Here is a 17,976-nt window from a genome sequence, read left to right as displayed (position 1 = left end):
ACTCACCGCGCTTGAATGTAGATGGGAAACATCTTGGCCTCTGTGACTGAGTGGCAGAGTGATGTTGAGAGTGGGACAGGGACACGGAGTGGTCACGTTATGGAGCATCTGATTCAAGGGCCTACCAACCATGTGCTGCCCATTAGCTAAATTGAATTATAGATAGACACAAGAGGAAAAGGGAGCATTTGCCTTCCCTACGATCCTGCAAAACAAACCATACATTGATATCTACAGGCTTCAGAGAAAGGAGGCCAAAAGGGAGGCCGAATGAACATTTACTAACTTTTTATTTGGTTCACATGGAGACAAATGGGAATGAAATCCCACACACATGTTGTCTATTTATACATCATATTCATCTTTTAACCAGATATTGTCAAACAAACAGATAAGGGATTTCCGATCTGCAACAACAAGTTAACAGAGTCGGGGGCCTGTAAAAAGGTCACAGAGAACACACTTTCTCTGAGCCATTTAGAAAAATAGGGCGGCGCAATATGTGGCCACACATCAAGAGGTCAACGTGTCATGTGATAGGCCTAATGTGTACTTTCTTTATGTACCCTATTGCATTGTCATGTATGTCATCCTGGAACAATTAATTACACAAATTCCAAAGTTTTATTAAGACGGTATACTGTATACGTAATATAGTATTTCTTTCTGATTCAAAAAGAAGAATAAAGCCAGCGAAAGAGTAGAAATACTTCACCATTGCATAAGCTGATAGTTTCCCTTCCTATGCAATGTGATGCATCCTCTAACTAACATGCAGCGTCATTGTCTAGCTCACCCCCATATGAATTGACTTCATTGCTTAGACACAAAGAAACTGATAAAGTGAAAGATACACTGCTACCTGGACCAGCCTCCAACTCATCAGATTACACTAGCCTGAATCCTCAGCATCCATTGCATTACTATCTGGTTAAAACACCTGTCCCTCATCTCTACACCTCCTCCTCCAGAGTTTTCCTCCGGTGGTGCAGCTGCAGTTCCACTCTTGGTCAGCGGGGGGTAGATATGAGCTGGTAACGGCGCGGCATGTTACCGAAGCTGCTAGACTCTGGGCTGAGGTCAATGCTGTCAGGTCCTCCAGGGCAGGAGAAGGAGAAACGCTGCAGGAGAGACACCAGGAAAAGAAAGATCTCCATACGAGCCAGAGATTCCCCCACACAGGCACGCTTACCTGCAGAGAACGCTAAGAAAGCAGGGTTCTTCTGGAAGTTTCCGCTCATATCTAGGAAGTGATTAGGGTTGAAGGTTGTTGGCGTGGCCCAGTGGTCCTTGTCTCGCAGAACAGAGTGCAGCATGGGAAGGATCACGGTGCCCTGAGGGATAGTGTACCCTCTGAATGAGATATTCTTGGTAGCGTAGTGTGGGAGGTTGAGCGGGACGAGGTCCAGGAATCGATGCACCTCGTGGATGACAGCATCGGTGAAGGGGAGAGACTTCCTGTCCTCCACTCGAGGGATGCGGTGTCGACCAATCACTGTGTCGATCTCCTGCTGCACGTGCTCCTGTATGTCAGGGTATTTGATGAGAAGCACAAGGGCGTATCTGATAGTGGTGCTGGTGGTCTCTGTTCCTGCCAGGAAGAGGTTTAACACTGTGGACACCAGGTTCTCATAATGGAACTCAGAGGAGGACACATCCTTCTCCTGGTTGAGTCTGGTGAGGAAACAGTCTATGAAGTCTCTAGGGATGCCTGGGTCCATGGTCTCCTGGTGCTCGTGGATCTTCTTCATCACAAAGCCTCTCAGCTCGTCCACCTGGCTGAACATGACATGCTGCCGACCAGGCAGGCGTTCCATCAGCCAGGGGAAGATGTTGTAGAGCTGTCCCCAGGCGGTGCTTCCAAAGCGCAGTAAGTTCGTGAGGATGTTGAGCAAGCGCAAGAATTTGTCGTCCTCGTAGCCGAAGCGCTGGCCGAACACCAGGGAGCAGATGACGTTGGACACGGTTCGACTCAGGAAGGGCTGGGGGTCAAAGGGCATGGCTTTAGTGCCGTCCAGACTGTCTATGAGGTATTGGCTCTCCTCCTGTATCCACTCCTCCATCCTCTTACGGCCCATCCCAAAGTCTCTTAGCGTGGTCAGGGTGAAACGACGCAGCTGGCGCCAACGCTCCCCATTACTGATGACCAGGCCATATCCCTTGGTAGCTCGGACCAGGAAGGGGATGGGAGCTCGTCCTGTGAAGTCCTCAGCCTGGTCCACCAGAGCCTCCTTGACTGCCTCGTACCCCACCAGCACCACGGCCCGCTGGGGCCCCAGATACACTGTCATCACTGGCCCATAAACACCACTCCACTTGACGAAGCTCTTGTAGGGGGCCTGTTTGTCCATCTGAAGCAGGTTGCCTATCAGCGGCAGGCCGCGTGGTCCGGGAGGTAGACGGACGTGTCTCTTCCTCCTCAGCATGAACAAACACAGAAGAACCAACACCAGGCCTCCCAACATCACTGTACTACATATCTCCATTACTCCGGCCTGTTGTTCTTTTTCTTTCTTCTTCTTTTTTTTTTTAACCCACCTCTCTTTAGTGTTTACCTTCTTCCTGTGCAACAGTGTCTGTCTGTCTATGTTGCCTGCCTGGCTGTTTGTGTGAGTGTCTGTGCGTGTGTTGCAAATGTTTGCTGAGATAAGGGGTTGTGTTGATAATTCTCTGGGACAGAGTTGAACAACAGATCAGTGATTTGCTGCTGACATTACGTGAATGCACCTTGCACCCATGTAAACGAAGCAAATGAAAACCCAAGGAGTGGAAAGGACTCATATCTTATACTGTGTCCGTCGAGGTTTAAAACAAAATCATACAAAAATGACGAAATACAAGAAATACAAAATACAACCATAAAAACTGAGGAAGATGTACACGACAATACTCAACAAGACAAGCGCAAACACAAACAATAGGCCTACTGTATAATTACTATATAAGCAATGCCATGTGATCTATCAATTATAAATAAAGCAGACATGGAACGTTTAATTCTAATTCATATTTTTCAATGACAATTGTGTGGACTTTCTCAATAATAGGCTTACTGAGCTTCCAGAACACTCCTTATTGCTCAGAATCTCTTTCTGGTTTGTAGTCAACTTTCGAAGATAAATTGATGCCTAACAAATTGTAAACAGGTTGGGCGTTAGAGATAATATTTTATCTTGCAGAAGTATTGTGTTATAAGATGAGGGAATATGGCCTTTGAGGTCACCCAAGATCATTTGTGGGTTAATATGTAGTTTGATGGAATGATGGGAAAGCCCCTCTTGAACCTTTAAGAAAAATAGAACCGCTGTCGGACAGTACCAAAAAATATGCATTAGGCCTATGTCCTCTTCTTCACTACAGAACCTGCATTTTGACTTTGTTGACAGAATTTTGTGGGAACTCTTGTGGGAACTGACATATGTGGGAACTCTTGAAGAGCTGAGCACTTGTTGAGCTATGCTGAGCACTTGTTGGCTGCTTTTCCTTCACTCTGCGGTCCGACTCATCCCAAACCATCTTAATTGGGTTGAGGTCTGGTGATTGTGGAGGCCAGATCATCTGATGCAGAACTCCATCACACTCCTTCTTGGTTAAATAGCCCTTACACAGCCTGGAGGTGTGTTGGGTCATTGTCCTGTGAAAAACAAATTATAGTCCCACTAAGCGCAAACCAGATGGTTTGGCGTATCACTGCAGAATGCTGTGGTAGCCATGCTGGTTAAGTGTGCCTTGAATTCTAAATAAATCACTGACAGTGTCACCAGCAAAGCACCCCCACACCGTCACACCTCCTCATCCATGCTTCATGGTGGGAACCACACATGCAGAGATCATCCGTTCACCTACTCTGCGTCTCACAAAGACACGCCGATTGGAACCAACAATTGCAAATTTTTGTCTCATCAGACCAAAGGACAGATTTTCACCAGTCTAATGTCTATTACTCGTGTTTCATGGCCCAAGCAAGTCTCTTCTTCTTATTGGTGGCCTTTAGTAATGTTTTTTTTTTGTAGCAATTCGACCATTAAGGCATGATTCACACAGTCTCCTCTAAACAGTTGATGTTGAGATGTGTCTGTTATTTGAACTCTGTAAAGCATTTATTTGGGCTGCAATTTCTGAGGCTGGTAACTAATGAACTTATCCTATGCAGCAGAGGTAAATCTGGGTCTTCCTTTCCTGAGGCGGTCCTCATGAGAGTCTGTTTCATCATAGCGCTTTATGGTTTTTACGACTGCACTTGAATAAACGTTCAAAGTTGACACTCTTGACATTTTCCGCATTGACTGACCTTCATGTCTTAAAGTAATGGATTGTTGTTTCTCTTTGCTTATTTGAGCTGTTCTTGCCTCATGAAGCTGGTTGAGAGAATGCCAAGAGTGTGCAAAGTTGTCAAGGCAAAGGGTGGCTACTACTTGAAGAATCCCAAATATATTTAGATTTATAAAAAATACAAATAAATGGTTACTACGTGATTCCATATGTGTTATTTCATAGTTGTGATGTCTTCGCTATTATTCTATAATGGAGAAAATAGTAAAAAATTAAGAAAAACCCTTGAATGAGTAATGTCCAAACTTTTGAATGGTACTGTATATATATTATGTAAGCTGCACTGCAATTCAGTTTTACTGTAAACTGCCAAAGTGCTCCGTTGTGGCACATGTATTTGTGTGAATAAAACCTAGCTATCTAATATGCAAATATCTGAATGTAAGGTGATTGCCATTCCTTAAGGGCCACAACAATAGCGATGATGACCCTGTGGGTGTAAACTCTGCAGAATGGCCCATTTTAGTGATGAGGCACTGAATAAGGTATTGGTGTTGTACAGCAGAGCGTGGGAGAAGGGGAAACTACCAGGCAGCTGGCAGTAGTGGTACCAATCTGGAAGCCAGGGAAGGACCGTATGAGGCCAATAGCTTTAACATGACATGTATGTAAGATTATTGAACATATGATTACAGAGAGGCTAACTTACTTCCTGGAGAGCAGGGGGCTAGTATCGCCACATCAGAGTGGGTTCAGGAAGGGGAGGGGATCAATTGACCCAGTGCTCTGCTTAGAATCAGAGGTCAGGAAGGCTCAGGTGAACAAGGAGACTGTTGTAGCTGTCTTTTTTTTGATGTGGAGAAGCCATATGATATGATGTGGAAGGAGGGGTTGCTAATCAAGTTTGATATTATGGCGGTAGGAGGAAGAACATACAACTGGATGAAGGACTTCCTGTTTGGAAGGTCTATCCAGGTGAGGGTGGGGAAGTCTCTATCAGGCAGCTAGCTACCTGGTGGATAACGCAGGGGAGCGTGATTAGTCCTCTGTTGTTCTCAATCATGATCAATGATGTTTACTCTCAGGTTTGTCCGGATATTGGGAGGTCGTTATATGCAGATGATGGGGCCATATGGAATAGGGAAAGAAATGTGCCTTACATAGTCAGGAAAATAAAGGAAGTAATTGATGAGGTAGAGCGGTGGGCATTAATGTGTGGATTCAGGTATTCTGTAGAGAAAACTCAGACCGTGTTCTTAACTAGGAGGAAGGTGGGAGATGAGGTACACTTGAGGTCATATGGTAGGAACTTGGATAACGTGGGGGCCTTCAGGTTCCTTGGGGTGTACTTTGACACGAGGCTGACCTGGGCAGAACACATTGAGAGAGTGGTGGGAAAGGGTAAGAAGGTGTTAAATGTGATGCGCTGCCTGACAGGGAAAGAGTGGGGGGCTGGGCGTTCCTCACCGAGGACCATGTATATTTTAGTTGTTTTTTTTAGGGGTTGGATCAGCTTTAAATAGATTGTGGCTTCTATCAATGTAATTGTCTACATGATTTCCAATCCCCCATATATTTATTTTTGAAATATATACAGTATATTAGGAGCAGGTATGTTGCGTTGATCTGATCTGTAATAGACTATGGCAGTATAGCGTATGGTTCAGCAGCCCAGACCTCATCAATATGTAGTGGGGCATTTCGGACCACCCCAGTGTCTGCACTACAGGTGGAGATGGGTATGTGCCATTTTAGATTTGGAGATGACAGCTGGAGATGAATTATTGGGTCATCCTACAGGGACATGGGGTGTCTCATCCTGTGAAAGGGATTTTAAAGACAAGAGCAAGGACAAACACAAGCTTTGGGTAGGTGATACCCAGGCGAGGGAGATGGGACTGTATGGAAGGGAGATTGGTCCAAAGATAGCTATTCCTGTGAACACACCATGGCTACTCCAGCCTCCAGTTGTTGATCTAGAAGTGTTGGAGAGACTACAGAAATATAGGGAGGGTGTTGATCCATCTGATTGGTTTAAGAGACATCTGGATACTGTGCATCAGGATTTTGTATATATATATGCAAAAGTATGTGGACACCCCTTCACATTAGTGGATTCGGCTATTTCAGTAACACCTGTTGCTGACAGGTGTAGACAATCGAGCACATAATCATGCAATCTCCATAGACAAACATTTGCAGTAGAATGGCCTTACTGAAGAGCTCAGTAACTTTCAACATGGCACCACCTTTCCAACAAATCAGTTTGTCAAATTTCTGCCCTGCCCCGGTCAACTGTAAGTGCTGTTATTGTGAAGTGGAAACATCTAGGAGCAACATCGGCTCAGCCGCAAAGTGGTAGGTCACACAATTTCACAGAACAGGGTTGCAGGGTGCTGAAGCTTGTAGTGCGTACAAATCGTCTGCCCTCAGTTGCAATACTCATTACCGAGTTCCAAACTGCCTCTGGAAGCAACGTCAGCACAATAACTGTTTGTCGGGAGCTTCATGAAATTGGTTTCCATGGCCGAGCAGCTACATACAAGCCTAAGATCACCAATGTTTAATGCCAAGCGACGGCTGGAGTGGTGTAAAGCCCGCTGCTATTGGACTATTGAGCAGTGGAAACGGGTTCTCTGGAGTGATGAATAAAGGTTCACCATCTGGGAGTCCGATGGACGAATCTGGGTTTGGTGGATGCTAGGAGAACGCTACCCGCCCCAATGCATAGTACCAACTGTAAAGTTTGGTGGATGAGGAATAATGGTCTGGGGCTGTTTTTCATGGTTCGGACTAGGCCCCTTCGTTCCAGTGAAGAGAAATCTTAATGCTACAGCATACAATGACATTCTAGATTATTCTGTGCTTCCAACATTGTGGCAAAAGTTTGGGGAAGGCCATTCCCTGTTTCAGCATGACAATGCCCCTGTGCACAAAGTGAGGTCCATACAGAAGTGGTTTGTCGAGATCAGTGTGGGAGAACTTGACTGGCCACAGAGCCCTGACCTCAACCCAATCTAACATATTTGGGATGAATTGGAACACCGACTGCGAGCCAGGCCTAATCGCCCAACATCAGTGCCCAACCTCACTAATGCTCCCTACAGCAAAGTTCCAGCATCTAGTAGAAAGTCTTCCCAGAAGAGTGGAGGCTGTTATAGTAGCAAAGGGAGGACCGACTCCATTTTCATGCCCATGATTTTGGAATGAGATGTTTGACGAGCAGGTGTCCACATTCTTTTGGTCAAGTGTTTGCAGTCCTTTAGCTCACGTAGCAGACAAGACCTGCCTTATGACATACTACAAACCCATGGCAGGGTTAGACAGATGGGTATACAGACAATATTTTCTTGGGTCCTAGCCCATGTGGGGGTGGAGGGGAACGAGGCATTTAATGTACTGGCTAAACAAGTACTTAGTAGTGGGGATGTTGATGTTGTAGTTTCAATGAGCAAGGCTGAGGCAAAATGCCTGATATGGACAGTGGTGGTGCAGCCATGGCAGAAGCAGTGGAATAGAGATACTAAGGGCAGGTATTTATTTCAAGTATAGAGGAAAGTTGGGGAGGGGAGGACGGCAGGAAGAGACAGAAAAGAGGAGGCTATTTTTACAAGATTAAGGGTGGGACACAGCCGTTTGAATAATAAGACTTTAAATGTGATAGGAAAGCATCCAACAGGAAAGTGTGATTATTGCCAGGAAACAGAGACAGTGGAGCATGGACTGATACAGTGTGGACAGTATGAGTGGGAAAAAGAGAGGCTGAGATCCAATATGAGGGAGAAGGGGCTACAGGAAATTCGTTTAAATATTATACTGAGTAGAACGTCATTAGATACAGTCTCAAATATTTTGTTATCTTTTTTTAAGAGAAACAGGGCTGGCAGGTAGGATTGAGATTATCCGTCTCTGGCTCACACTCCAGTACAGTAGGTTGCGGTAATGCACTATAACGTTGGATACCAACCGCCGATAAACACCATAGAAGAAGAAGAAGAAAAAGAAGGTCCCCATGGTTACTAAAGCAATTACTCTATTCGGTATCCAATAATCTCCACTGAATAGCGGAGCTCGCTGATAACGTTATTAGATTATCTTCTCAGATATCACTATAAATAAATACATATAAATCGTACTGTACCTGTTAGTTTGTGCATTGTGGCCTAGACAGTTAACCTACAATTTAGCAGTTAAGGAGTCGGGTGTTTGCTGGCAACAATGGTAAGTAACATTAGCCACATGTTAGCAGGAAGCTTGCTAGCTAGTTATAGTAGCCGCTGTAAACGAACGTTACTAGTAACGTTTAACGTTAGCCACATAGAACAAGGAGCAGTTACTAGTGGGTGCGTTTGAGCTGATCGCTTTTGTCAATGGTCAACTCCTTTCAACGTGTGTTTATAAAACAACTTTTATAAACAATGGCAATACTAGTATTTTTATTTAACCTTTATTTAACCAGGTAAGCAAATTGAGAACAAGTCCTCATTTACAATTGCGACCTGGCCAAGATAAAGCAAAGCAGTTCGACACATACAACAACACAGAGTTACACATGGAATAAACAAAACAGTCAATAATACAGTAGAAAAATAAGTCTACATACAATGTGAGCAAATGAGGTGAGATAAGGGAGGTAAAGGCAACAAAAAAAAGGCCATGGTGGCGAAGTAAATACAATATAGCAAGTAAAACACTGGAATGGTAGATTTGCAGTGGAAGAATGTGCAAAGTAGAGAGAATTAATGGGGTGCAAAGGAGCTACATAAATACAGTAGGGGGAGAGGTAGTTGTTTGGGTTAAATTATAGATGGGCTATGTACAGGTGCAGTAATCTGTGAGCTGCTCTGACAGCTGGTGCTTAAAGCTAGTGAGGGAGAGTGTTTCCAGTTTCAGAGATATTTGTAGTTCGTTTCAGTCATTGGCAGCAGAGAACTGGAAGGAGAGGCGGCCAAAGGAAGAATTGGTTTTGGGGGTGACCAGAGAGATATACCTGCTGGAGCGCGTGCTACAGGTGGGTGCTGCTATGGTGACCAGCGAGCTGCGATAAGAGGGGACTTTACCTAGCAGAGACTGGTAGATGACCTGGAGCCAGTGGGTTTGGAGACGAGTATGAAGCGAGGGCCAGCCAACGAGAGCGTACAGGTCGCAGTGGTGGGTAGTATATGGGGCTTTGGTGACAAAACGGATGGCACTGTGATAAACAGCATCCAATTTATTGAGTAGGGTATTGGAGGCTATTTTTTAAATGACATCGCCAAAGTCTAGGATCGGTAGGATGGTCAGTTTTACAAGGGTATGTTTGGCAGCATGAGTGAAGGATGCTTTGTTGCGAAATAGGAAGCCAATTCTAGATTTAACTTTGGATTGGAGATGTGAGTCTGGAAGGAGAGTTTGCAGTCTAACCAGACACCTAGGTATTTGTAGTTGTCCACATATTCTAAATCAGAACCGTCCAGAGTAGTGATGTTGGACGGGCCGGTGCAGGCAGGGATTGGTTGAAGAGCATGCATTTAGTTTTACTTGTATTTAAGAGCCATTGGAGGCCACGGAAGGAGAGTTGTATGGCATTGAAGCTCATCTGGAGGGTTGTTAACACAGTGTCCAAAGAAGGGCCAAAAGTATACAGAATGGTGTCGTCTGCGTAGAGGTGGATCAGCGACTCACCAACAGCAAGAGCAACATCATTGATGTATACAGAGAAGAGAGTATGTTGCACTGAGCCTTGTTATTGGAAAACCACACCAGTGTCCGACTTTCGGCTGTGGTACATAACGTTACACCTACCCCGACTTCATTCAATCACTCTCGTCTACAGTCGGTTGATTTCGCCTTACCACTCAAACGATCCCAGTATCTTTGGCTAAACTACGATATGGACAGTTTGCTGATGTGGATTCAGCAAGGGATGTAGCTTTACCTTGCGTCTAGTACTACACTAACTACTGCAATCGATGCGATCTACTGCATGTATAGTTAGCTAACGTTAGCTAGTCTAGTAGCTATTGAAGTGCTGAATACGAATTCAAATCGTTAACTTTAACTAGCTAGCCAACAACTAGGCTTGCCAGCTGCCTAGCTAGAAGTTACACGGTATGACGTTTCCATGACAACGCAGCGCTCTTTACTGGTTAGCTAGCCATCCACATCATAGCTTAGTGACTGCAGCCAGATAACCTTGCAGTACTGTACATTTATTGAATAGCAGGACCGCCCCATTGCCTTATACGATGTCGTGCTTGAGACAATAACTAGGTAGTTAACGTTAGCTAAGGAACTAGTCTATAGTTGATCAATCAAGAGGGCCACTACCATTGATTAGACAGTCTTCTAGCTAACATTACTTACCTGCAGATTCACTGACATCCATCCCTGTTCCTCCTTGTCTCTCCTTGAAGGCTGAGTTTGGTTTCAATGAACACCATCAGAATGAGGTGATCAACTACATGCACTTTGCATGCTCCAAGAGGGGCCATCAGACTCAAGGCCATTGACTCCTGCTTTGAGGACCTCAAAGACAGCAGGTGTTGTGTCACAAACAATACCCTAAATTTTATCACAGCTAGCCAACAATGTTGGTCGGAGGAATGCATGTCCTGTCTTTTTAGGACTGCTTTTTATGGTATTTGTGTATATGTTATTGGGAAAACAAGTTATTATATTCTAGGCTAGTGGACGAGACCTTCACGGTGGACGAAGTGCGGGACATGCTGGACGGGCTGAAGCTAGTGGTGCGAGGAGAGGTGGAGACTGAGCTTGTCAATACGGCCCACACCAACGTGCTGCTGCTCCGGCAGCTCTTCTCTCAGGCCGAGAAGTTCTACCTTCGTCTGCAGACTGACATCTCGGAGCTGGAGAACAGGTGGGCTGTGGAGTGGCTGGGAAGAGGGCTGTGAGGATGGGTGGGATGGCTTGGAGGTGGATTGTGGGGATGACGGGTGGCTGTGAGGGCAGGCTGAGGTATACTTTGAAATTTCCAACAGATGGAAGTACATGATGGCAGTAGGTAGGTAGTACTGAGAATTAGGCAGTGTGGGAAGGTTTATGGGAGTTCAAGGTTTAAGAGGGTGAAACTCAGGTGGGAAGCAACCTTTTAACCCCAACATGCCTCTGGGTGTGTGTGTGTGTGTGTGTGTGTGTGTGTGTGTGTGTGTGTGTAGCCTGTCAGTAGAGTCACTTATTATGTACACGGGTTTGAGCAGTGAGCACCCCCATACTCAAAGCAGAAGCCGCTTCCTTCAGTGTTTTTCATGTACGCTGTGTATGTAAGGCACTGAGGTCATTGCTGAACCACTCATTCTTATGTGAATGGTACCCTGCTTTTCCATTTCTGTGGTTTCCTACTGTCACTGATATGTAGCCAGATGCAACCACAGCTTGTGTGACCTGTGTGGGTGGAGTAGTTCACATGATACGATACCGAGGTATGGTTTGATGTCGCTTGCCTTGCCTGGCGTATATTGTCAGGAAGTTTGTTTTTCTTCACATGCAGTGTAGTGAATGTTTTGAAAGTTAACATGTACATTTCTTTATTTTGGCAGCTAATTTTGTCCAAATGAATGCCATGAAGAACATGTAAATGGACTAGGCTGAGTGGAGACGAAGCAAAATGTGTAGAAAAAAACTGCCAATGAAAGGTCTGTTGCATCCAGGGTTACTAAGCATGGCTGCCAAGAATGTCTACCAGGAGTGCTTAATAACAAGCCTGGACACAGAAGGATGTGGGAATGTTCTCTACCGTTAAAAACAGCTATATCTCATGGGGAGGGGTTGTCACATTTTTACTTTGCCCCTCGAGGGCATACTGACACGGTGCCAAAAAACGTATTAGCGCATTCCCTTTCATCACGCTGAATTTACCACAGGATCATTCATCATGGTGCCTCAGACCAGAGGTGCTAAAGATACAACAGGGAACAATGCAGCGTGGCCAAAGTCAGCCGGGTCAGCAGTGAAACGTCGGCAACTAGCCGGTCGCGCAATTCATCTCAATTGTTCCCTTTCCGAAATCTAAACTCTGATTTTTTTAGGGCTTTTGGAGTAATTACGTAATGGATTGTCAGGTAACGGTTTCCCCGCACTCCGCTCCCTCTTTTCCCCACCAGTAAGATCAAATGGGAGGATGAGGCTGAGGACTTTTCCCTCACACTCGCTCCCCCACTCTCTGGATAGATCTGAACTTGTTACTGGGGCCCAGGAACATGACACTGAAATGTTTAGCATGGCTTTGTGATGTGGGGTACAATTCAAGGCCCATGGGCTGTGTTAATGTGTCTTTTAGAGATGGAGTGGAAAGACATTCCCTTTACAGTCCCAACTTTTTGATATCAAAAGTTGGCAGTCCATCAGCACGGTAGAAAGCTGTGGTTACATAAATTGATAGAGAGATCATTTTTGTACTTTACAGACAAGACTCTGCTTTTCCTATAATGTGGCTGTGAATATCAAATCAAATTGTATTAGTCACATGCGCCGAATACAACAGGTGTAGTAGACCTTAGTAGTAGACCTTACAGTGAAATGCTTACTTAACAGCCCCTAACCAACAATGCAGTTTAAAAAAAAAAGATGGATAAGAAATAAAAGTAACAAGTAATTAAAGAGCAGCAGTAAAATAACAATAGCGAGACTATATACAGGGGGGTTCCGGTACAGAGTCAATGTGCCGGTTAGTTGAGGTAATATGTACATGTAGGTAGAGTTATTAAAGTGACTATGCGTAGATGATAACAACAGAGAGTAGCAGCGGTGTAAGGGGGGTGAGTGTGAGGGAGCTTCAACTCCATTTGACCTTTATTATTGACACCAGTCAAACAAAAACAAAATGTTAAAAAAAAACAAGCCCATGGCTCATGTAGAGTGTTTTTGTAGTACGCCTACATTCATGTGATAAGATAACCAAGCCCTTGAAAGTGTTCCGTAGGCCTCAATCCTGTGTGGCTGTTAGCAGGGCGTCAGAAGCAGGGAATACGCCCCTAGTAGCCACAGATCTACGTGCGTTCTGCAGCTTTTTCAAACCACATATGCAGTAAGCGTGTAGAGAGGTGCTTTGTTCACCACAAACATTTATTGTTAAACTGTCTTCAGGAGGACAACAAGTGTGTTTTTTCTTTTTCTTAAAGCTATGGAACTGTCAGTTGGCTGCTCCCCTATACTTGACGTATAACATATTGCAAAACATTTGACATCTCTTTCATAAAGACACATGTAGCTGTTATAGGCCAACGAGTCAGTACACTGACACTCACTGTATGGTATCAAACAGTCGGGGTTCCGTGTGGCTCAGTTGGTAGAGCATGGCGTTTGCAATGCCGGGGTTGTGGGTTCAATTCCCATTGGGGAGCGGTATAGAAAATGCATGTACTCACTACTGTAAGTCGCTTTGGATCATCTGCTTAATGATGACAAAAGGACACTATAAATGTGCTAATTGTCTAATTTACATGTTCTCTCCCCTTTTTTTTGTTTTCATTCTCTACAGAGAGTTGTTAGAGCAAGTGGCTGAGTTTGAGAAGACTGAGTTTAAAAACCAAAATAAGGTGACTGTTAACTAAAGCCCAACCACTTAGACTGTTATGCATCCATTTGCCCTTTAACAACAAAAAATAATACATTTGACATGTTTATTCATACTTGTTAAGCTGAATTATTGCACTTACGATTCAAATGCTTTGTATTTAATGTATCACAATTGGAAACAGCAGACCACACGATGTGACCGTAGAGAATCAACTATTCTTAGTCACCAGCCCTCTGATAGGATCATCTCTTCTAGCTCTTCACACCCTCCCCGTGCAACACATTTCTAGCACTTCAGGCTTGTCGAGGTGTGGGTTTTCACTTGAGTCTGAACAACAATTCACCAACAACAACTCATACGTTCCACTTAGTTTATAAGTTAATGTTTTAAGTCAATGTCATCAAAGTCATTGACCGCTTAAATCACCCATCGAAAAAATAAGCTTGAATGCATGACGTGTTTATTCACACTGGTTAAGCTGAGTTCTCGCCCTTACATTAAATACGCAGCACTTGAGTCGTATCACAATTGGAAACTGCAGACCACACGATGTGACCATAGAAAAACAACAACGTGGTCATCAGCCCTCTGATAGGAGCATCTCTTCTATCATTTCACACCCACCCACCCCATGCAAAACATTTCTATGAAGTCCTCACTTCAGGCTTGTCGAGGTGTGGTTTTCACTTGAGGCCGAACAACAATTCACCAACAACAACTTGTGTGTTTCACTTTGTTTTTAAGTCCATGTTATCAAGGTCGTTGATGGCTGGAATCATGAATTGATGCCATTCATTGATGTGGGAGCAGGTGCTCTACTTCACTTCATTGTATAGTACTACTGATATTGAGTACTGCATTGTTGGGAAAGAACTTGCAAGAAAGGCATTTCACTCTACTTATGCTTGGGAAAATGTCATTTGAAACTTGAAAACTTGCCTTGCTTTCTTACCCAGACTAACCAGGAAATTAGCAAGCCCAAGTTATCACCACTGAATGAAGGTGAGGTATCTGAACTTCTCAACAAGGTAAAGAACTCGACTCTCCTGTGTTAATATAGAGTTAGCAGAATTAACACCAGGTCATTGTATGAGACTCATGCGTAACTGTTACATTACATTGTTTTTTTTCATCAGGAGATATCCAGGTTACAAGAGTAAAAGGATCAACTCAAGGGCAGGCTCCGAACAATGGAAACCCTGGTATTTAAATCCATGATTTGTGTTTCTGATTTAGGACATTCTTACTTAAATGCACTCTACTTCTTGTAACTTTTGATGTCATATTTTGTGCTCATGTTTCCACCTAACCTACACCTGACCTTGCTAATTGAATGATCAATGTTGGAATCACTTTTAGGAAGTAGCTTGCAGTATACCGATTGTGCTTCAGGCCATGGGTGCGTTGGATGAGAAGACAAAGGCGGAGAGGGCTCTCAAAAACCTACAGAAGGTCCAGGGGGAACAGAAGGTACTCTAGCACTGTAAGGGTTAACAATATAAATATAACAAAATGGGCCAAAAGAACATAAGACGACTGTTGCAGTTGACTTTTCACTCAGTCATATTTCCTGTTTCCTTCCTGTTTTGATTTGTGCATTGTAGTATTTTTTTCCCCTTTTAAATAAGTTGACCCCATGCTGGCCTTGTGTTTAGGATGTGTTTAGTCATTCTTTTTTTCTGAACAATTACTATTATTTTGTTTGCTTTCATGGAAATCAACTGGTATGTATCAATCCGACACTATGCTTTGTGTGTTGAATACATGTCCATCTAAGTGTGCATCCCAAATGGTTCCCTATTCACATAGGGCTCTGGTCAAAAGTAGTGCACTGTATAGGGTAGAAGGGTCCATTTGGGACGTAGCCTAAAAGTCCACCCACTGAAGTGCTTTGTTTCTTTCCCCAAGATGGCCACCCGTTCTCAGGAGATCACTAGTCTTGAGGACACGGTGGCAGCGCTGCCTCCCAGAGAGACCTGCAGGACAACCTGGTCTCTGCCAAACACGACCTGCTCAGGGTACAAGAACAGCTGGCCCTAGCAGAGAAGGTACGTCCCTCTACCCCATACTGGAACCTGGTGCCTTTCACAGAAATCATGCATTGATGGCAAACAATGCAAGGTTGGGTGAAGTGTCTGAAGTAAGCATTTGGCTCAAGAGCTATGGACCCAATTATATCAGCTATATTTGCCAATAAGAGGTTCATGCAACCCTGTTGTGTGTTTTTGTGTGCGTAGGAGCTGGATAGGAAGTTCCAGCAGACATCTGCCTACCGCAACATGAAGGAGATTCTCACCAAGAAGAACGAGCATATCAAGGATACCAGGAAACGCCTTTCAAAGTTGATTATCATAAGAAATTATCATGTATGATACAGACAGATTGACTAATTCATCTTCTGCTGAATGATGATTATGTTTGCCGTTCCTGTCTAACAACCTTTTTCGCTAACATTTCCAATATTTAATTTCCAGATACGAGTCCGATGAATGAAACCTTTGCCTCACACGACAAGACACAAAATAGGAGGTTAAAGCGCATGACAAGAAGGTGGAAATGGCCCAAATCCAGGGATTGCCACGGTGGAAAAGGTTTTGACCCATTCATCATTTATTCTACCCCACTGCAGGAGTAGGCGGTTTGGAATTAAAAGTGCACTTGAGAATATCACAGTTCACCTGTAGTTCAGAACCTTCTAGAAGAATCGTATCATCTCGCTGATCCAGCAGATGTTGTAGTCATTAGGTTTAGGAGAGGATTGTGGGAGATTTAAGGGTTGGGGGCTAATCGACAGAGCCTCCTATGGTCAGTCTCACTGGGAGAAGAACCTTGAATGTCTCTGTCCCTTTGCTTCTCTATTCTGTCCCATATCTATCTGTCCCATGGAGTCCTATCTAGTAGCTGAAGTGTTGTATGTAGTAGTAGGTTTTCCTCACTGCACTAGGCAAGTACTTTCAAGTCCTTGACTCACTGTCTAAAAAGGAGGCCTTCTGAATAAGGGAGATATGCCTGAAGCTTTGCAGCCACCTATATCTGTCTGATGGTGATGTGTAATTTTTTCCATGACACCAACTCGTGTCTCTTCTCAAGACAGTACATTCTTTTTCATCTATTTCTTTGCACATGTAGCTAAGGCATGATGCAACACCTATCTATATGTATTCAGATGGTGTAATTCAGAGCTCCAGGAATAGAGTCACGGCTAATGGTACATATTATGCAGCTTAGCATATGCAGCATAGCATAACATTAAAACATATCTTGAGGGAAGTTAGTGAGGGAAATGTTTACATAGTATGATTTGACATGTTTTAATTTTCTTACCATCTATCCTGTTTTAGCATATCAAATAATTATTGGAAAGATCAGAGGTTGGACCTTAGCGAATGCAAAAAAATATTTATGGAATATAAGTGCTAGACTGACTGTACAAAACATTAGGAACACCTACCTAATATTATGTTGTAACCCCTTTTGCCCTCAGAACAGACTCCGTTCGTCGGGGCATGGACTCTACAAGGTGTCGAAAGCATTCCACAGGGATGCTGGCCCATGTTGAGTCCAATGCGTCCCACAGTTGTGTTAAGTTGGCTGGATGTCCTTTGGGTGATGGACCATTCTTGATACACACGAGAGACTGTTGAGCATGAAAAACCCATCAGCATTGCATTTCTTGACACACTCAAACCGGTGCACCTGGCACCTACTACCATACCCTGTTCAAAGTAACTTACATTTTTTGTCTTGCCCATCCCTCTGAGTGGCACACACACAATCCATGTCTCAATTGTCTCAAAGCTAAAAAATATTTTTTTAACCTGTCTCCTCCCCTTCATCTACTGTACAATAATGGATCATAGCTTTCACCTGGATTCTCCTGGTCATGCTATGCCATGTAAAGAGCAGGTGTTCCTAATGTTTTGTACATGTCTGTATCATGAAAGGGTTATGACCATATTTTGACAGGTTATGTCAGCTGTCATGACATATGACATGGCTATGACCGTGTTACAACTTATGACGCTTGGTGTGTTACCGTATATTGTTCCAAATAATGTCTTAAAATGAACATAATCTAAAAGGATACTTTTGAGAAATCAATATTTTTAATGTTGAATAAATGAATGTGATTTTTTTAAATTTCAGAATGTAGACCTACTCCATATGTTAAGAGCACATTATAAGGA

The 17,976-nt window shown here is 43.8% G+C and overlaps 1 protein-coding gene and 1 pseudogene across 1 annotated transcript; one reads left to right on the top strand and one right to left on the bottom strand.

Annotated features, from left to right (window-relative positions):
• Window positions 1–271: 271 nt before the first annotated feature.
• On the bottom strand, window positions 272–2,580 carry LOC115130331 (cytochrome P450 2F3-like). The gene has a single exon (XM_029661361.2). It carries the CDS (start codon window positions 2,484–2,486, stop codon window positions 1,011–1,013), a length of 1,476 nt encoding a protein of 491 aa, XP_029517221.1. The 5' UTR covers window positions 2,487–2,580; the 3' UTR covers window positions 272–1,010.
• A 2,604-nt stretch (window positions 2,581–5,184) lies between these two features.
• Window positions 5,185–17,929, top strand: LOC115131062 (leucine zipper transcription factor-like protein 1; annotated as a pseudogene).
• The last annotated feature ends 47 nt before the right edge of the window (window positions 17,930–17,976 follow it).

This window comes from Oncorhynchus nerka, linkage group LG6 (genome assembly GCF_034236695.1).
Source record: "Oncorhynchus nerka isolate Pitt River linkage group LG6, Oner_Uvic_2.0, whole genome shotgun sequence".
Classification (NCBI taxonomy): Eukaryota; Metazoa; Chordata; class Actinopteri; order Salmoniformes; family Salmonidae; genus Oncorhynchus; species Oncorhynchus nerka.
This window is presented reverse-complemented; position numbering and strand designations above follow the sequence as displayed.

Excerpts from the sequence above, each read along its gene's own strand:
- LOC115130331 (XM_029661361.2), bottom strand. The coding sequence starts at position 2,486 with ATGGAGATATGTAGTACAGTGATGTTGGGAGGCCTGGTGTTGGTTCTT.